Here is a 21548-nt window from a genome sequence, read left to right as displayed (position 1 = left end):
AAAACAGTCTACTGTTTTAGTCCACTTTACCATTTTGAGACCCTCCCCACGGCACAGCATTTCGTACTTCCTTCTCTCAGGCAGGTAATCCTTTTTCTTAACCTCAGTTTCCTTCTCCGCCTGGTCTTCTGACTCCGTACTAGATTTATTTGCTTCTTTATCTTTAGCCATGATATATTCAAAATATTTCATGTTCCCATTTGCTCTTTGATGTTCAGGATCTATTGACAAAGAAATGGACAAGAAACACTGGCGAGTTAACAACTTGCAAAGCAGCGCACAGGAGAGGCTATCTACAAGCAGAAAAACAAAACAGACACGCACTACTGCTTCTCAAACAAAAATTAGGAAACTTCTGTTATTCTGGCTGGAGAACATTCTCAGTATAGTTAAAACTGAGCTAGTCCGTAAGTGATGCTGGCCTGTAGCATGCACATAGCCTTATTCATCTGAGGAGCTTCAGATTTAAGCTTAACTCATTCATATTTAAGAAACTGCTTACGGTGAGGCCAGCATCCTCAGCACTCACAGGTGTCCGAGCACTAAGAATAAACAGGTTTTGGTCATTCCAGTCAATACAAGCAGAGAGGGAGGGACAAGGAAATGGGAACGGACAGGGTGAGAGCTGGGACACCACGACTGGCTTTACAACAAACAACTGCTCTGACGGGAATTGAGATTGCTGGTGACAAAACTGCTAACAGTCACTGCACTTGCACACAATTTGCTTCAATTCATTAATAAAGGGTTCTCACTAGCCATTGCTATAAAACAGTTAGATTTGGTTCTAAACTTCCCAAGCCATCTTCTACACAGTGGAGTACGTACAGAAAGATAAATGCATTTCATATCTCCTAAGATGGACAGAATTTTAGCTCATTGTATTGCGTAACGTATTTCTTATTTTTTCCAATTTTTTCAGCTCAAGTGTAATCACTTTGCATTTGAACAAAAATTTGGAGAGAGTCAGGTATTATCAACTTAGTTTCAATTTCATTAATTTTTTCCTTGCCTGTACTGAAGGGAAAGTAATGTAAACTTATTCTAGAGCACAGGAAAGTAAGAAAAACAATTTCAGACAGTAATGACTAAAATTGGTCATTAGAAGCTAATAGCGACAGGAGGCAAAAAATACTTGAACAGAAAGGAGCAACTGTTAACCACGACACTTTCTGTCACTGTAGTTTAGAATATAATTGCCCATTTAAAGTGGCAGCAAAATACGATTTATGATAGAAGTCTTATTGTATTGAAAACTACACCAAGACGTTAACTGTAATACCAGTAATAATCAATTTAAAAAAATATATACAAGTCAGAATGCAAGACCGACGTTCCTCTGTACGACTCAGACGCTGACACCTGCGAGATCACAGAGCTAGATCTTGCTGAGCTGTGGATCTCTCTCCACATACCCAGTTCAAGAAGGCGCTTGGTGAGCATCACTGCTTTGCTCAGATCCCCTTGCTGGTACACGGCGTAACTCAGATAGTCCAGAATGTAGACTTTATCCGCAGAAGAAACTTCTCCCTCATCCAGCTGTTTCAGAGCTTGTTCCATCCAGAGCTCGGTATGGTAGTAGTCAGCCTCAGTATAGGCAATCTTCCCCAGCTCAAAGCAATCTTCAGCTGTTAAAAAGGATTTGTGCTTTACACCTATGTTAAGAGAAAAAAGAAAAAAAAAAAAAAGCAGATTTGACACAGAATTCTGGACAGATCTTCAGGGTAACATTCAGCTATTCTTTATGCATCACAGCACAGTTGATTTCTGTTCAGCTTTTATTCTTAAACATCTGCCTTCTGTGGTGGCTATTTGTTGCAGACTCCATCCAAATATTTAAAGCCTATAAATCCCATGGCAGAACAAAGAAGTGGTTAAACATAGTTTTCCATTGCCAAAATGCCACCAACAAGTTTCAATATGAAGTTGCAGAAATCAGTTTCCAAAGATTTTATATTATTGCTTTCAAAATGTTACTGAAGAACATCTTGCTAGGAACTACTTAGTGGGGGAAGAAAAAGAAAACAGTAGTCAGTAAAAGCCCAGCTGCTGAAGATTTTGAAGTCAGTCATTTTTAGAAACATTTTAAAGGACCTCTGAGAGATTAAAGCTCTAGTAAGCAAATTACAGATTCCTATTTTTTGCTACTGTAAATTAAGGCCCGCTGAAAAACCAAATTTAATCTTGTAAAAAGGAACCAAAATATCTGAGATAATGAAAAAAGGAAACTCAGACAGAGAAGCAATTTTTCTTCTTGTCCAAGATTCTGCCAGTTTTACAGCTAAAGTTATATTCCTAACTACCTAATAAATCCTGAATTTCTCACACCAGCTCCCACAGCTGTAATTTTCTATTGAAGACAAGCCTTGGGAGACTAAATAGCTGAAGAGAAAGCCCACAAAAAGGAGTATCCCACAGAACAACTTTGTTTCTGCTCACTAATTAAACACCTGGTGATCTACCCTGTATCCTATTTCAGAGTTTTGAACCTGAAGATACCTGCAAACTCTAAGACAATGCAAAGACTAGATAGTCTGGTAAAGTGACAGCAGAAGGGCACACAGAGATCCTCTGGAACGAGTGACGGCTGCAGAAGCAGCTTAACATCTATAGATGAAAAGAAGACTTAAAAGGCTGCTTAAAACAGCAATAATCAAATAGCACTGATAATTAAAGAAACAACGTAACTTGTAACACAGGAAGTCAAAAAGAGAGTAGTAATAAGCAATGTGACAGCGATAGTTGTGTAACAGGCAAATGACAGTAGTTAAAATTCTGATCAAAACTTGGCCACCTAGCAATAGAAATTCCCTGGGAAAAAAGACAACACAAACAAGTGACCACGTGGGATATTCCACTGAGCAGCCTTGAAAGCCAGAATACCAACCTATTTTCTTTTACACTCCAGAACTTTTCATTCTGCAATTAGACCTTTTTTTATGCACAGTTTGGACTGTACAGTGATTCAAAAGAAGCAATAAACTGCAGTCCACCCAAACCACTTCATTTTGTATTTTTGTACCGTTATCTGAAAAAAATAACGAACTTTGTTCTGTAGTAGAATGAAACTGTAGGTCTTTGTTTCAAAGTCCTGAACCAAACTCAGAAGCAAGGGTTATACATCATAACATATAAAGCCAATTACTCTTAATTTTATTAGACATCTGACCACAGTGGGTGTTGGCAAAGAAACACGGATTGTACAGCGCAGATTTTTGGCCAGTTGGCACAGCAGTATTTGTGAACAGAGGAAATTAGAGGAAAAACTGGCAGAGAAAGTCTTTAATAAGAAAGAAGTGTCTTCTCCCACCTATAATCTGTTAAAGATTATCTCAGGTAAAGTCATGTAAGCACAAGTGTTTTGTATGTGCACCATATGCTCCTGGATTTTTTCTTACAGTTTATACAGACTATGAAACTTAAGCTCAAAGAAACTTAAGTCACTTAACATTTTACAATTCCCAACCCCAAAGGTCCATCTTATCACTGAGAGGGAAAGGGGAAATGAATGATAAAACCAGTTTTGTTAAAATGCATTACAACGTGCTATAAAACTAAGCATCGGCCAGTATACAGCTAGATTAACACAAGGAAAATACTCACTCAAGCAAGATTTTATTCCTAATGATTTTTTTTTTTTATTAAGACCTATTAGCGCTAAATTCTCTTACCATAAATTGAGGATGTAGACTTCAACTAAACTTGGCTTTTTTTTTCTTTTTTCTTTTTTTTTTTTTTTAATTTAACCACTTTTTCAGGCAGTGATCTCATTTGCCCATTTAATTAAATTTAAGCCATACATTTAAGGTCTTGCATTCAGGTAAGAATGCATATCCAGTCCAGGCTAATCATGGTATTTCAAGCAAGACAAGAAGCAGGTATATAAATGGAAAGAAAAAATTAATTTGCAAGTCTAAATAGAAATTTTCAAGTTCTAGCACAAGCAGGAAATGAATATGTGAGGAGAGTAGGAGAATGACGGAACAAAGTGAAGTTTAAATTCAGAATGAACCTTGTATTCCATGCAAAACTTTTACCACAGTAACTTGAAAGACAGTGTGCCAGCAGCAGAGCCCATCAGGCAGCAAAGCCAAGTGAATTTACTTTCCAACAGAACAACCGTGAGGATGGACCTGACAGTATGCCCAGAGTGGGTCAGGTCTCCCTGGTTCCTCTCCACCAGTTCAGTCTGAAGCAACAGGCTCTCCCCTGAACCGTGGCAGAGTTAAAAATTACACCTACATCAGCTTGTATTCAATTACCCACATCATACCATTTTTCATAAATTATTAGCCAGCTCAAATGTTTTCATACTGTTACCTTCACACTACACAATTAAACAAGAGGAAAAGTCAAAGGATTTGTAATCAGGACCTTTAGTAAGTTCACAAGTGTCTTCAGAACATAACGTAGATGAGTCTTACCTGGAAGATTGCCTCTCGAGAGGGTGTCCGTATCCAAATTATACGTGTCTTGAAGCCGCAAGAGAGCTTTTGCGGCACCAGTCTGATCTTCATCATTTGGGAAAAACTGGCGCTGGATAGTCATGTTGGAGATAAAACCTGTGAAGACAGGGAAACATTTGGCCTTTTTTGTCCTAAGAATTCTATTAAGAACATTACGTGAGAAATGACTCCCTACACTGAAAGTAAAAAAAATAGAATAAAATAATAAATTTACATACAACAAAAAGATCACCACTACATGGAGAACATTACAGGTACTGTGCTGATGGCTTCTGTAACCGTCCCACTCAAACCTTCTTCCAAAAGGTTTTCTGTTCAGTAACATGGAACTTACAAATACTTTAGGATGGAAAAAACAATCACTAAGGAAAAACAGTGCAAAGATTAAGGCTGGTCAGTATGAAGATGAAAACAAAATGTTGCCATCTACCCTCCAACAGCTTTTGACAGAACCTTAGGCAGCTAAACAGGTGCTAGGAACCTAACTGCTTTTTTGAAGATTTTGACATTAACTTATTTACATACAAACTTGAGAAACATCCAAAGTTAAAGAGGCTTCTCAAGAAAGTTGCTTATTTTCACAAAACTCAAAATCCAACTAGAGACACATTTTGAAACGGTAGCATTTCAACTGTTTTCAGAAAAGACAGCAAAGGAACAACAAAATAAAACCTAGCGATTTGTTTGCTTGCATTTGCTGTTGACAGGTGCACTAGGGTGAAGTTTTTGGAACAACAAGAGAAGCAGGTTCTATAAATTAAAACGATATTCTCTCCAGGAAGCCTCCCCAGTCATTAGGGTTGCATGTAAACATCTACTGTGAAATCCCAACACCAAAGTCAATTGCAGATCCCATAAACATGTTAAGGTCCAGGATTCCCCCACAACAACTTAATTATACTCTCTCCAATTGTAAGAACCTTCCTTTTAACATTTCAAAAATATTCAGTGCTGATATTCAGCCTTTCTTTACCAGACTGATGTGAAAAGAGAGACATGAGGGAAAAGATGGTATATCTGCCGTATTTCAACCAAAAGATTTCTGACACTGCTGCATAACAGCACTGCAGAGTGCTTCCGTATCCTTTCTACATTCGAGGAAAGCTGGCCACAATTTTACTTCAACATGGACGTTCTCCCTCTTTGTAGGGAGACTGAAATCATAAGCAAGCGGAAAAGAGATGTCTCCAAATACAGAATTTGTTCTGTCACCCCACATTTTTTCATTGGGACAAAATATTAAACCAAGATCAACTTCAACCTCATACTCCTCAAATTTATAATAGCATTTGCCAGGCACACGGTAGACAATCTGGTTTCATAACAGGAATTTCAGGAGACAGGCTGTCATGAAAGCATTCCTACTTCTCTCTGGTGAACACATATACAATCACTCTTACTGCTTTTACTTCAAGGGCCCCTCCCGTAGCGTTAATGAGTTATCCTCTCTTCAGTGGGAGAATGGCCTCTGTTTTTCCCGTTCTCCTTCTCCACAATTAAGAAGCTTATGAGCTATTTGCACTGATGAGGTAAAGACAGCTCTGCAAAACCAGGAGGTCACTGGGAGGAAGGCAGAACAAGTGTCCTAATGCCAGCAAAAGAGTTTGGCAAGGAGAAAAGTTACTTCAGTGAAAGTGTCCGAGTGTCTGTCAGACTTTTTCATAGAAGCAACTTTTCTCCTTGACAAACTCTTTTGTCCTAAGATCTAGAAGCACAACAGGCTTTATAACTTTCCCATTCTAAGGATGGTACCACTAAGATGCCTATCAAGTGCATTTAATATCCGCCAGCTCGAAAACTAAGCAGCATAATCAAAACCAAACAAATGCAGTTCCAAGCAATAAAAGGGTAATACACACAACTTAGCTGCAAAGCCATTAAAAAAAACTGGCTGAATTTGTCATTTCTGCCACATTTAGTAGACCTTTTTAACCATTCTGACCTCATAACACTATCTGTTTTCTTTTTAAGCAGGAAACCTTGCCACAAACAACCTTCTTCGACTCCTTCGCATCCTTTCTTTTACAGTATTATGCTTCCCCCAACATTTTCCCTTTTCCTGACAATTTTCATAAAACAAAATGGTCTAGTTTTTTTTCTTTTTCTCCCCCATTCAGAAGAGGGGCTTAAGATGCATTGGTCCAGATTTCTGGCAAATGGCGAAGAGCCTTTTCAATTAGAACATTTGGTCTCCCACAGCAACAACCGTGAAGCTCAATGCGCTGAATTCTTATTAGAGACTATGCATGCCTGGGTTCCCCCCCATGCCCGAAAGCTCTGCTTTTTGTCATTTCTAACTACAAACCTACACCTGGTATCAGTTAGTTGTTGACATGGATTCTTATAGACCAAACAATTATCCCAAATTCCTGGCTGCTAAGTCTCTTTCATAGTCAGCTGTTATTTGGTGTCCTCTGTCCTTGCAAAGAGTTTTCACTCCTGCTGAGGAACAAAGGCAGCAAAGTACAGTTACCACTAATTCGTATCAGTTTCACAAACACTCAGTCTCTGCCAACATTCAGGTTTCACACTATCGCACCTTAACAAGACCAGGCATATCAGCAGCCACAGCACTCAACTACTCAAAGACAGCCCCACATGCCTTGCACTTGGAAGGCATTTTTTTCCACCCTTTTTCTAATTTAAGCCAGGGGTTCCACAGAAGTTTGACAACACGCTTCCACAGAAAAATCTCTTTTCATCCTGAAAAATGAAGTTATCAAACTTGGAGGTAAAACTCTGTAACAGATTATATGGAGCAGGAGAGCAGATGAAGCAGCCCTGATCTCCTGCAACCCCCGACCGCTTGCAAAATTTAAAGCCTCCATGGAGATGACTCACTCTAAACATCAGAGTTTTGTGGAATTTTTTTAGCGCTCAAATTATAGTACTTTGACAGCAAAGTAGCAGATCTTCTAGGCTGTTTGTTTATGTGCTTTAATGAAGGCATCTTGAAAACAGAGCTGAAAGTCTAGTTCAGCCTGTGACATATGAAAGACATAAGTCAAAATAACTGCACTTACAATATGATCACTGTTTTTACTGCAGGCATACTTACCGTCTGACATGTCCTTCAGAACCAGGTTCTCCAGCTCACCCCACTCCGTGTTAAGCCGCTTCATCAACTTGAATGCATTTACAGGATGTCCCAAAAATCCCTCTGGGTCTTTTGTAGCAGTGTCTGTCAGCTGATCTAATTTCTCTGCCCATCTATAGTGAAAAGATGTATTAATTATAGTTTCATTTAAAAGTCTTCCACTGCACTACAGAACTACCCAAGATTTGGCTAGTAAAAATCCCAGTACAAAAGTACAGGCTTTTATAGTATCTGTGTATATGTTTTACAGTATATGTGTAAAGCTCTTCTGGAAGAAACAAAAAGGCCTTTTTTTGTTTTGGAAAAAATCCTCTTCCTCAGCTGCAGTCTATGTTTTAAACTTGTATTGCTCTTGCGATCTTTGCTGGAACACTGCAGAAAGAACTCCTTCCTACAAATATCAAACAAAGCGTGCCAGCAGGTCCATTATGAGTTTTCACGCAGGACTAATCAAATACAAAGCTTTACCCACATTTTTGGTCATGTATTTTTAAATGCACTTTTTCTAAAGTTTACAAAAAGGTAGTTCAACATACATGTCCCAAATTATTTTACTTTGAGACACTCTCTAATCTGTTCTAAGCCCCTTGCCTCCCACCACAAAACTGCTTTCCATATTATAAACTTACATGAAAAAAACATAGCTCTTAGGCTCCAAATGAGAAGCCCAAATCAATTCTGTGATGCTACAGCTCTGACTCGGCAAACTTCCCTAATTCTTTCAGCGACATAAGCCATTCACAACTCCAATTCATCCCGAAATAAGCAAACCTTTCAACGCTACTGCCGCTCATCTGCCTACCACTCTAGTGGAAGCATCCAGTATACTTGAGTCTCAAGTCAGCAGGCACGTCAGCCATGCCAAGAGCAACAGCACAATGCTACGTCTGCAAAACAGCCAAGCTTCCCCTCCCTATCCAAGGCAACACAGACCTAGAACATCAAGACATATAGCAACACTCTGCACACAGCATAAAATAGTGTTAACAAAGCCACACTCCACAGAGAATACCAGGCAGCAACATCAATATAAAGCAAACACAGCATCTGTAGCCTGCAGGGCCTCTGTATATGGGCTGGCAATCAGCTTGCTCCGAAACATGGTACATCCAAATTAAGTTTGCATACTTTACCGAAAGCAGGTAAATGTTTAATTTTCCAACTGTTAAATGCACCACTGTTTGTATTCAATGCTCACATACAATTTTTAACTGTTTCCCAACCCTCTGACAGCCCCAGCCTGTAGTTCTTGTCAGCAACAAAGGGATGGATAGCGTTACCTCCAGGAATCAACATATTCTGAAGCAGAGGGGTCATAGTGCTCCCGTGGAACAACTCCAGCTTCTAACAAGCTGAATGCTGAAGAGACTAACTTCAAGAAATCCACTGCACGTTTCCCAGCACACGACCATCAAACCTAACAAGTAGCTAAAAGTCACTGCCGCTGTAAGCCACAACCACAAGACCAAGATTTCCTTTGAGTTGATTCTGTTTCATAAAAATCCACCACAAGCCACCCACAAAGGTATAAGCCATCTTCCTCATTTCAGTAAATTTGTGACTTTCATTGAGTTTATTTAAGTCAACAGAAACAACCAATATCTTTCAGCTAAAGAACAGAGCCTCAAAAGTGGCTGGGATTTTTTTTCCAGTTTCTTCCATCTCTGTGACTGTTATTTTAATTGTTTTGTCCTGACAGTGGACACCTCTAATACAATAAATGCACAGCTGTGATGCTTATATGATAAACCGTATTTATATGTTTTTGGCTGGCCAATCTGTATGCTCCCACCTTAACTTGTGGCTATAAAGAAGAGACTCATAACTTTCCAAACCTGTGAGCAATTCCAACGCATGTATTTCATAAGGTGATAAAAATAAACAGGCTGACAAAAGAATCTTTCTTCTTAGACAGCTTGCAAGTTTAGATGTCAGAATGTAATCCACAGAAGTTAAAATAAAATTCATACATCTATCAAACTTTTTAGACATCCTTATGACAGATTTATACACACTTTTGAAAGCCAGGAATGCCGTCGGTTCAGCGATACAAAAATCTTATTTCTAGTTCTGAGATAAAGTCTGAGATATTGGGTTCTGGTCCTCAGACCTATAGGGCTGAGCAACATAGTAAATGCAATGGTCAGGGCTCTCAGTTATTTTTAAAACATTAAGGAAGTTTTGTTTTGCTTTATTTTGGTTATAAACCAAAACATAGAATGTAAAAAGAGGCTCTGTTCCTGTAATGATTTATTACTATTCACTGCTAAGTCCCCTTGAGTTCTAGTTTAAACACTCCTGAACAATACAGCCGCACCAACACTTTTCAGAGCTTTTCCATCTGGTACATCATGGCGGTCTTTGTAACACACACCTACAGATTTCTTGGGTTTTAGTTGCCACTAAGTAGAGATTGTCTTTTGAAGAATTACGGGCCACAAATCCTGACAGCGAGGATATCATACAGAAAAGCAGGCTGATGAGATTTCACTATTAGAAAGTTGCACAAAACAAACCACTGGCTTGGAGATAACAATTCAGGACAAAAAATGAGCAAAAGCTGCTAGTTAATCTTTGCCCCAGAGGCAAAATTCCTCGAATTTAGTCAGCCTTGTAAGTACTTTTTACATTAAGGGTGGACTCAAATTATTAACTATTAGTGTTATGAAACAAACTGCTTACTTTTTGATCTGCTCCAGCTTGCTCTCCTCTGCCTTGATATAATCTTTCAGTGACACCACCAGATCTTTTTCTGTATTAATTAAGTCTGTCATATGACCTAGAAAATAAGTCAACAGTTTGGTTAGACAAGGAGAAACAAAACAATGAGAACTGAAAATAAGAGTTCTTCTTCCTTTCTACTCCTTCCTCCCCAAAGTGCTTCTGGATTCTAAGATGCCTGAAGGAGCATTTGAATAAGACTTCTTGCTCTTTTTTTTTTTTTTTGAAGGAGAAAAACTCATGTTGGACAAAGCTTGTTGCCATGGAAATTAACACAGTATCACAAATTTATTATTAGAACTAATTTAGGATTCATTTGGAAAAGGAAGTCAGTTGCAACTGAGTAATCTTTCATCCAAGCATACATAATGTAGAGCAAATAATGACAAAGCTGCAAAAACATACAAAGACTTCACGTTTGACATACATCAGTCCATTTTTTAATTTTTAAGATTATTTACATGACTTCAATAGGTCCCGTAACAGTCCCTCAGTTCATAATTGCTTCATTCCCTGTAAGCAGGCAGTTGAACTGGTTTATTTTGAAGTGATAAACTTCACATCTCCCGTTGCATTACATGCCGTTAGAACACAGGAGAGGGTACACTGCCATAGCGGTATCATTATGTACCCTCAACAGTTGTTTCACTTTCCTCTACATATGTGCAATAGTTCACACCAAAATTTTGTTTAAAATTCAATACCTAGAAGAACACACAATGCATGCAAACCCTTGCCTTTGTCATTGGACTAACTGGACTGACTTAAGTAAAAGCATATTTCTCCCAGAAATAAAAAGTCAACGGGGTCATAAGAACTAATAAACATATTTAGTTCTGTACTGACTACAGCCCTGTGCTCCATTAGCTTACTATTACTGAATGACTTTTGAGAGATGTAAAGAAATTCTTTCAGCTATGTACTATATACACCAAAGTGTCTCACCAATGGAAGTGAAGAAGTCCGTATGGGCATAAGAAAAAGGCAGTAGCAATCCAAGGGCTACAATATAACAAATCTTGTTGAATGCCATAGTTCAATAGCTGCCTCCTCACCACGTACCTACAAAAGAAACATACAGTAGGTAAAACTTCCCTATTCAGAGATCTTAATCTACCTTTGAAAGAGACAGGTTATTGTCTCAGGACTGCCACTAGTTCTTGGAGCAGCAGAATTTCAGTACCAGAGGTTCACCAACCAGCAATCCATTCTTCTTTTAAAGTTCTACCCTTGGCAAGCTTGGGCACAGAAGCTCTCAGAGGACTGACTCCATTCTGCAAAAACATCCTTATAGTACTTTTGCCTTGTGCAATAGCAGAACAAAGAATAGCTTGGAGACAGGGTCATCACAAGCATTCTTCATCTTTTTGACATCTAAGAAACACTGCAGATAAAGCTGTATCATAAAAAGTGCCAAAAAGAAAAAACAATACTCCTAAAACCAAATGGTGAAGAAAACCATAATAACGAGTTAAAATATTTAACATCAAGTTCATCCACCCACTGAAAAAGGTTGCTTCTGATGAGTCAAAAAGACATGGAACAGGTATAAATAAAACCCCTATGCAGCCAGTCCACGCAAGAAGTTACTTGCATGCTCCTGCTCTTCAGCCAGCATCCACATCTGAAAGTACACCTTGACACAAAAGACTACTCTGTTGGCCGATTCAAAGTCAGTCCTTAGATGAGTCTGTACCAGACACACAGGCCAGTGCTTTCTCCCATAGCAGCTGCCAAGTCCATGGCCTTTCAAGATCCTGAACCTTCACAACAGCCTAGGATTTCCTCACTAATGCATACTTTAAATGTTCTCTTGGAATTCACAGCATTTGTGTTCCATATGTCTATGTCTGTTCAACCTCTCACGTGCAGCATCTCCTTTGATAAATTAAAACAACTGTACATACTAACAACAACTGTTTTACAGCTCTTCCAAAGGCAAGAGCTAATGAAAAATCCTCTATTCCCAAAGAAACATCACAAAGCCAGTCCAGAAAGCTACAAAATGGCTCGGCCTGTTTAGGGAAGAAAGCAATATGCTTTTGATCGAATTGACAGTACTTGCAGCGTACAACATAAAAGCAGGTGTGCCATTCGCACAAGGTGTAAATAAAATGAGAAAAGTGCAAAAATCACACCTAAAGAAAAATCATTCATCCCACAAGGGTAAGTAATAACGAAAATACTCTCAGGACATCAAATTGCAGTGTCATCTTTTCTTATTGCACATGAAGAGTCACCAAGCAATTCATGCCTTTCCTTTTCACCTCTAGCACTAACAGAAATAAATATATACAGATCTGGATTTACTGATTCTGTGGGCTGCCTCTTGCGCAGGACAAGTAGTTTCACTGGCATTACCAGCAACAACAGGAAGCTCACAAGCGCCTAGCAAAGCAGGGCAGCCACAAGCTCTTACAACCCATCGGAGATCTACCTGACCAAAACTGAAGGGCTGAAACATTCTGGCACATTTACCAGCAGAAGGAAAGCTGTCAAGTAAAAACGCGGAGAGGGAAAGCCTGGAGTCCTGCTTTTCTCCCCAGTACAGGCAGAGACCTCAGCCTCACAAATGCGCTAAACCAGCACTGTTGTCCACGGTCGCTTCTACAGGAAGTTTTCTCACAGGGAAATTTACTTTCACTTTCTGCTTCAAAGCTGTATCCACATATGTAGGGACACTGATGTGTACCTGAGCGCCTACTAAAAAAACCTGCTTAGTTTCCTGTTTTGCTCTCCAGAAAGCCAAGTGCCTCCTGCTCATTCAGCAGTCGAGCAAATACACACATGAATCGATCACAAAGCGCGGTTCTACTACACAATAAATATTTGCTAACGTTATCAGTACTCAGAATTCATTGAGCTGTTCATTGCACTTAATAAAACACAAGGAGACCATCATAAAAGTTACTTTAGTATTACTCAAGATGAAACCTTAAAAAAGGAAAAAAAATATTATGAGAAAAGATGTCTCCTCTCCACCAAGTGGCTCTTGGTAGCAGTCTTCCACCTAGCAAGACAGAACGATGCCTTAAAGCCTGTTTGAGTAACATGCTTTGGAAACAGTTTTTCCTCTTCTTTACCTGCCTTTAAAGCCTGCTCCAATATTGCTCAGAGTCTGAACACAACTGCAACCCCATTTCATCTAACATCTCCCTCCTTACACCTTCAGAGACACACAGAAACGACAAGCGGCAAGGTCACAAGTTGCAGCACGGGAAACTGATTAGGTACAAGGAAAAGGTTTCTCGTAATGACACCAGTTAAGCACTGGAACAGGCTGCCCAGAGAAACTAGGTTTTCCACTCCTGGGAGAGCGTCAAAACTCAACAGGGTAAGTCCCTCTGCAACCTGACCTAACTTTCAAGCTCACCCAGCTTTAAGCAGGAGGTTAGATGAGACGACCTCCAACTTCACTTTCTCTTTCATTTCAGAGTCTCCAGCTTTTCTGTCATTTGCAAGGATTCAGAACCCCCCAGTAACTTCCAGTCACCCTCCGATCGCTTCCCTTCCAGACGGAATTCAGATAATTGGAAAGAGAGCCCAAGACAGTGGCCAGCCAAGCTTTCACTGCCCTAACAACAGTTGCTAAGTAGCATGGCTTTAAACCTGCTGCAAAAGGACCAGCTACAGATTCCCAAATCAACAAAAACAAAGCTCAGTTACCACAGATGCTGGAAATCTTTTAGACACACAGGCTGCCAAATAAGTAGGCTTAATTTTTTCCTGTCCGTGACATGAAGGAAATCAAGATGAAAATCCTCTCCACATTATTCCTGTCAGTCTGACTCTCCTCCTCAACTGTCCCTCACGCAAATGCAAAGATGGTAGATGAGCAGCTTAGAGAAGAAGGAATCTACTACCCACACAGAGAAGAAATTATGTTAGTCCTGATTTCAGTGGGAGTCAGGCTGACAGCTTTAAATCAGGAGTTTCCCAACTTTCTATACAGAATATGTTTGCTAAGCTTTGAAACAGTGAAACATGGCAGAGAAAAAACAAAAAAAGCAAAAAACAACCAAACAGAAAATAGCAAAGAACAAGCAAATAAGAAAAATAAATATGCAAGTAAGACAAAGCAGCAGTTAGAAGAATCACACTGCCAAATGTGGCACAGGATTCTCCTAATAGCAGAGATGGACAAAAAAATGCCATTTCATATGCTGAAACTCAAGACTTCCCCTTGAGCTCTTGTATAGTCCTCGTGTTTGCTCTACAAGGGGAACCAGGATTGCAAGAGAAGCAGCAGAATGGATGTGCATGTAGCATCCATGCAAGCAGAAAGGAAGAGCAAAATTAAGACAAACTACAAAGAGTGATAACCTCAAAACCACCAAAGTCACACTAATGGGTGACTGAAAACCAAAGTGTTTGTCTGAACGTGCTTTTTATACAGCCCCCAACACTATCAATTCCAAGCCCCCAGGTGCTTACCAGAACCCAGAAAGTAAGAAGCTACAGATGAAAAATAGAAATAGAAGGTATACTCGTATATGGAATTATTCCAGAATAGCTCTAAATTAATTCCAAAATAGCATTTTTATTCAGGTAAAAAATAAGTGACCTACTCTAAATTAAGGTTGCTGCAGTGTTGTTAATCAACACCACATCTCCAGGATGCTTAAACTTTTGATTTAAATACTAGTCAAGCCTTACTGCACCACACTTTATGTAAAAAAACAAAATGAAACACACAATTAAACAGAACTAAGCTGGGGAAGGGGAGGGGAAGAGGAGAGCACCACAAACAGTGACAGATGCTCACTGCGGTAAATCTGTCTCAGTGAACAGGGTTCAAGTTATTACGGTGTGACACCACACACTTGGAAATATCACTCAAAACGAAATACTTGGGAGACCTGGGAAAGTTCTTAAGCACCAAGAGTAGTTAACTGCCATCACTCTTTAACAGTCTCAGTACAGAAACACTGGAATTCAGTTATGTAAGTTTTCTAGCAGGTTGTATTTAAAGGCTGGTTTTAAATTAAGATCAAAGGAGTGAGAGAAGAAAGCAGATTTTCTAGAACTGCTACTAACACAAGAACATGGGATGTTTCAGGCATCTTTTTAATGTCAAAGTCACAATGTAAGTACTACTTTCAAGAAGTCTGCTGATTACCTTTAGTGATATTTCGAATTTTTTTTTACTGGTTGGTAGTACAAATAAAGGACTTAGTGTTCCTACCTTTATTTGAAAGGAATAAAAACCAGCCACTATATTACATCTCTGAGAACTTAATTCTCTTCAAATCCCTCTCTTTCTGCGGGACAGAAACAAGAGATAAGGATCAATTTGAGAGGCAAAGTAACTAATAAATGTATTTCAAGTTTCCTTTATTACCACCTGGAAGGCAGCATTCAAGAGTCTGACTATAAAACTGAGATGTTTGTACACAGATTTGTACCTAAGAAACTAAAGCAAGTTTTTTCTTGCTTCTCCCAGTGTAAGACTGAATGTACACAGTCCTTTCACAGCCCAATATTTTAACTTTCTAAGCCAAGACAAACAACACTGGCACTGCAGCACAGCACTTATCTTACCAGACACAACAAGCAGAAGGCTATCCTATTTATTCTCTGCTCAAGGATTAGCAGAGTATCTATAGAGACATACAGAATGTTTTCAGATATCAAGAGTGATTATAAAGAAACTAGCAAAATTCCAATGATCAACAGCTGAAGAATAGTAACAGGTAAGAGTTTTTCTGGGCTAAAGTTCTAGCCCGGCAGGTTGTTCTGCAACAGCAGAAAGCCTATTTATCTTTTGAGAGGAACAGCAATTCACTCTGAAGTCACTGCCTAGAAATGCACAGTACAAGAGACAACAGAGACATTGTTTCAGCAGACTTTATTTATTTACAGTCCTTCTTCAGTTAAATAGACTCTATTTATAAAGTAAGCTTTTTCAACAAGTATACTGTGTTGCAGCACTTTCAAAAACAAACAAAAAGGTGTTTCTTTATCTATATCGATCTCAACACATAGGTAGAGTTCTCATCCCATAAACCTCTTCATTCCTTCCAGGAGGTTAGTCGTTATTTGTCACTTGTATTTATCAAAGTGCACACCGGGTATATTCTAATCCATGTGCATGCCTCAAAATAGTTTTGAAAGCTTGAATTTAAAACCATTCATTATGCAACAATGTTTATAGGTCAGAGATCTTATCTCTCCTTTGACTCCATACATAGGTCTCAATGTATATATTCAGTCTGTAGTTCAAGACAAGTTTCTGCGGCAGCTCCTGTCCCCATACTACCACCTTAGTTGTGCCAGCAAAAGGCCCATCATTTGTGGGACTCCGCACTGAATTAGCAAAGGGAACGAATCCACATCAAATAGCTATTTCTTACTGGGAGATGAGGTAGCGATTCCTCCCCCTCACACTTCCAATATGGTTTGCTGTGCAACACCACAAGCAGATGCAACTAGCACGTGTGAAGAGCACAGATCGGGAACTGCTCAGGACAGTACTGCCACTAGATGTAGTTCTTCAAACAGCGCTTCTCTTCAGGAGCTCAATGAATTACACCTAGAGCAGATGTGCCCACCTACACCACAACCACAGCTTGTATGGCAGAATTAACACTCTTAACATAGCCAGACTTGAGCATATTCCACTTCCTTTAACTCTGGGGAGGGGGGCAAGGAGGGGGAAGGGGAAAAATCAGTACCAGTTTTTTCAGCACATAATAAAGAAGCACTGCAAAGTAGTCTAGGTCCAATAAAAGGATTTATAGTATGGTTTAGACATTTAAATTCATCCAACAATGATCTGAAAGTAGTACTGGGTGCAGAACAGCAAGGTGGATAACATCTCTTATCCCAAAAAGCAGGCCTCTGCTTCCTGGACGAATTGGGAAGTCATTACCTTTACTTTCCACCCTCATCAGAGTACTGTTTGCATGCTTAGCTGAATGGTTTTGTAAGAAACTGTATTTAACGTACATCTGCTTGTTATAACTGATAGCGTCTTTCTGCTACTAAAACTTTACCTAACCGAAGTAGGTGAACACTTAAGCACTCATGAGCCTCTGCAACTCCTCTTGTTGAATTCAGCAGAAAAAAAAAAAAGCACATCAAACTGAATGCTGGGTAATCCTTTACACGTCAATAAGACCTTCTTTCCACAAGTCTGAACTATCCTTCCTCTAGAAGCATGCAAGCTTTCCAGGTAAGCTGGAAAAAAATGTCCTCTAATCATAACTGACATTCTTATTGTCTCTTCATTCAAGGGCATCCTCAAGACTCCCTGCTGAAATCTCCCCTCTAGTCAAATTTATCGAGATACCTGCACAAGGGCGTATCTTCCTGCAGGTTACTCGGATGTAAAACTGGTTTTGCATAATGCAATTAGCTTTCTCCAACCCAAAGTAGTAGAGACAGCTCGAGGCAAGCCTTATTCCTCCTAACGCAAGTACCACACAAAGCACCCGCAGCTGCACACCCGGCGTGCAGCGCGGACACAACCGGTGCAGTCAGTCTCCAGCGCTCGTGCAAAGCAGCCCAGGCGTTTATCCAGGCGCGACATTAATTGCTTCGCTGCCTCGGCCCTCCTAAACTCACAACGCAGCCGGTGGGCAGCTGCACGCGGCTAGGATCAGTCCCAGCCGCCCCCGTTGGGCCGCCGCCCGCCCGGGAAGCCCCGGCGGTGCTGCTCTGCGGGCCGGGCCGGGCCGGGCCAGCGGGGCCGCCCGCCAGGCAGCGGCCGGCACGGTCCGGCCCGCCGGCCCCAGGGGAGCGGCGGGGCCGCCGCGGCCCTCCCCGTGGAGCGGGCGGCGCCCGGCTCCGGAGGGCGCCGGCTCCCGTTGCGTAACGGCCGCCGCCGGGACACCGGCCGCGCCTGCCACGTATCGCCCCCACCCCCTCGCGGCGCGCGGGCGGCCCCGCCGCCACCGGCCCGCGGGGAAGGCGAGGGGGGGGCCCCGCCGCGGCGGGGCAAGCGGAGGAAGGGGGCGAGGGCCTCACCTGAGGGCAGGGCGGCGGTCGGGACGGGAGCGCAGGGGCCGCGCCGCTAACGGCACGCCGCGAGCCGCCGAGTGGCGTAACCGACGGCGCGCGCCGGGCCCCGCCGCCGCCTTTATAGGCGCGCAGGCCACGCCCCCCCGGCCCGCGCGAGGCGGGGAGGGGGGGGGCGGAGGGGGGCGGCCGCCGGCCGCCGCGCTACGTGAGCTCGGTCACAGCGGCGCGCGCCGCACTGCGCAGGCGCGGCCGCCGCCGCTCCACGTGGGCGCCGGGTGGGCCCCGCCGGGGCGCCGGGGCTCGGTGCCGCCCGCCCCCGAGAAAAGAGACCCACACGCCGTTTTGCCTTTTTTTCTCTTTAATCGCAGGGAAGAGGCTGCTGCAGAGGCAGGGACTTTTATAGGCGTTTTTTCCTTTCTTTCAGGCGCCGGCTTTGAAGAAAGAACGACCTCCTGCCCAGCCCAGGCAGCCCCGACAGCCCCGACCCTCCTCCTGCATAATGCAGGCATTTAGCAGTTGTTCAGCAGAGCGGGGAAGGTCACGGGCCAGATGCAGCAAAGTCAAAAATTAAATGGCTCCACACATTAAACATGCACAGTTAACGCTAAAACCAGCGGTGATTTGCCAACACTAGAAATAGCTAGTGTTATGCCCCATTTTGCGGAAAAGTATGAGATAGGACATAGAAGCAAACAACCATATTGTTTAAGTGAGTTTAGTCATTTCTTGTCCAGATGTGGACACATCTGCATCCACGCAGCTGACTACATCACTGGTATTGTGAGCGCTGCTGCGCCTGAGTAGGAAGAAGGCCAGTTTTCAGTGGAACTATCCATCAAAAATAAGCCTTCCTTTCCTCCCATCTTGGTCGTCTTCCAACAGAAATACAACTCCTACAACTGGCAGGAAACACTGGAATGATATACAAGCCTCTAGCTGAGGCATCTAGTTAAAGCCCTATTATCCAAAGAGTCCATAATATCTAGTCTGAGATTTAACGGCAGCTTCTAGAGATTTGGGGAAACCTCACACACTGTAGGCATTCAGATCCTTCCTAGGGAGATTCACTGCTTTCCGTGTATTTCTTCATCAAGCTTGCTTTTACACTTTTAGAAAGACAGATAGTGGAGAACTTCGACAAAAGCCAGTTTATCAGCATGTTTAGTGGCAGGCTTGCTTGTATTTGTCAGCATGGGGCCAAAGGCTAAGAATTTTGCATCAAAAGGAGTCCAGGCGTTTGGCATATACCAAGCACCCAAATCTAGGGCTTTTCCCAATGGTCACAGAATCGCCTTGCTCTGCAAGCTTATTTCTGCCCCTTATCAGTGTTTTCTGCCACTAAGATAAAGAGTACTTACTCATTTTGTCCCAGCTTCCATGACTCCAGCATAGTCACTGGTGCTCCAGTCACGGTAAAACTTGGCTTGCAAGTCTCTGCGCTGCTCTTGCACGTTATCACCTGCTGTTGAACGCTGACGGGGTAGGCAGCTTCAAGCAGGCCTGAAGGGAACAATTTGTTACTTTAGCACTTTGTTAAGAAGCACTTTATCTCTAAGAACAAGCACAACAGGAATGCTTTTTGGGAGAGAACAACAGAAGAACAAGTAGCAAGTGACTTTCAGACTTTATTTGGGATTTACAGACTTCTATATGTTTTCCAGTAGAAACACTGACTCCTTTGTAGCAAGTACAAGCCTAACAACATACTTTCTTTTCTGAGCAATCCCGTGGAAGTACTCCATAGGGCCTAAACTGAAAGCACACTGGAAGAAAGGTCAACCCAGAACAAGAATAAGGCACTGTGACAACTCGCACCAATGTTTCATCTAGCCCATTTGGTAGAAAGCTGCCCAGAACAGTATCACATCCTCCAGCACTTTTAGCTTAGGGGTTTCCTCAACCTGATGTCGTCCATCTATTCAGTAACCCTCAACAGAGTTCCCTTTTAAGCATTTCTCCTCCTCCCCTTGAGCTAAAACTGTTTGTATACGCAACATCTTTTATGTAGGAGTTGTGCCATCCTCTGCGCAAGGCACAAACAAGCACCTCCGTTCGTTGACCGGGAACTTGGCCTCTACTAACTGCATTTGATACCACAGATTCCTGTACCAGAAAAGACCATGAGTAGTGATTCCTATCCCTTACCCAGGCTGAAGCATCAGCGCCTACTTAGTTCATTGTAGAAGCAACATTGCACATCTTCAATCATCCCTGTTGCTGTCGCTGAACCTTTTCCGGTCCTTCAACATCCTTTTGGAGACAACAGGCCATGACCTGCAAACAGGCATCAATAGATGAGTCATCTTTATATCTCACACAGTTATCTCACGATACTGCTTAGCTGTTTTTAAGTATACTAACAACTTAGGTTAATCGTTTGGAAATAGATGAAACCTCATCTAGTTTCACACAGCATTTACATTTCAGTACCTGCAGACTAAACCACTGAAAAAGCAAAGTCATTACCTGCAATCAAGAAGCTGGACCTTATTATCAATTGTTTTGTGCAGCACAGCAAACCACATCTTCTCTAACCAACAAAGGCAGGGAAGGACAAAAGACAAGAATACATACGCTATCCCAAGGAGCTGAAATGAACAAATCCTTCTAAAGTGTCATTTACCTTAGATTTGGACTCAGATGCAAAAACATCTTCTCTACACCTGTGCAAGTGTTGGAAGCATAGATTATATTCAGCAATCTCAAACTAGACAGTTTCTCTCTTTCAAGGTCCCCACCCTGAGCGTGGAAACTGTGAAAGCCCCTTGCATACATAATATAGGCTACAGTCTAACTTTAGAGCAAAGCCAGATTTGGTTAATGTGCATCTAAAGTTTAATACTAGAGGGAAAGACTACTCATTAGCCTTCTCTTTAAAGCGGTTTGTCTTTCCTTGGCCTCTCACTAAAAAAAGAATTTTTTTCCTACCAAGAAGTTTCTTGTGGCTTGACCATAAGTTTTCAGTGTGAGACTGCTAGCCATATGTATTTAAAGTAAGTAATTAACAGTTTTTGCAAAGGTCAGCTGTTAGCAATTCTGTACATGTTTCTGCTTATTGGGGGCAGCTGGAAAGGCACAAAACAGAACAGCAAGAGAAAAAAAAACAGTATCATCATTATTAGCTTAGAGTCACATTTTTCAACCACTTCTTTGGCTTGAAAGTCTTTTACCAACTGCTAATATTAATAATATTTAATAAACCCAATTAAAAAAAAAAATCAACTAACATTTACAAGACAGAACTAGCCAAACACTAATTATCTGAGGCAATCAGTTATAAATCATTTACACCAATCAATGTA

At 41.4% G+C, this 21548-nt stretch overlaps 1 protein-coding gene across 5 annotated transcripts in view; it reads right to left on the bottom strand.

Moving 5' to 3' along the window:
* P4HA1 (prolyl 4-hydroxylase subunit alpha 1) overlaps positions 1 to 19625 on the bottom strand; it is a 40215-nt gene extending 20590 nt beyond the window's left edge. For 4 of the 5 annotated variants that reach the window (XM_064513601.1, XM_064513599.1, XM_064513603.1 and 1 more), the window contains exons 1-7: positions 18253 to 18409; positions 11230 to 11346; positions 10246 to 10342; positions 7525 to 7676; positions 4425 to 4562; positions 1416 to 1655; positions 31 to 221 (exon numbers count right to left, since the gene is read on the bottom strand). In XM_064513601.1, the coding sequence (XP_064369671.1) occupies positions 31 to 221; positions 1416 to 1655; positions 4425 to 4562; positions 7525 to 7676; positions 10246 to 10342; positions 11230 to 11317 (906 nt within the window). In that variant the 5' untranslated portion in view covers positions 11318 to 11346; positions 18253 to 18409. Of the gene's footprint in view, positions 1 to 30; positions 222 to 1415; positions 1656 to 4424; positions 4563 to 7524; positions 7677 to 10245; positions 10343 to 11229; positions 11347 to 18252; positions 18410 to 19604 lie in introns of those variants that run through there. The other variant, XM_064513600.1, reaches the window with a different exon arrangement.
* Positions 19626 to 21548: the final 1923 nt, after the last annotated feature.

Source organism: Dromaius novaehollandiae, chromosome 6, assembly GCF_036370855.1.
Source record: "Dromaius novaehollandiae isolate bDroNov1 chromosome 6, bDroNov1.hap1, whole genome shotgun sequence".
NCBI lineage: Eukaryota > Metazoa > Chordata > Aves > Casuariiformes > Dromaiidae > Dromaius > Dromaius novaehollandiae.
Note: the sequence above shows the minus strand (reverse complement) of the source record. Positions and strands in the feature narration are given on the sequence as shown.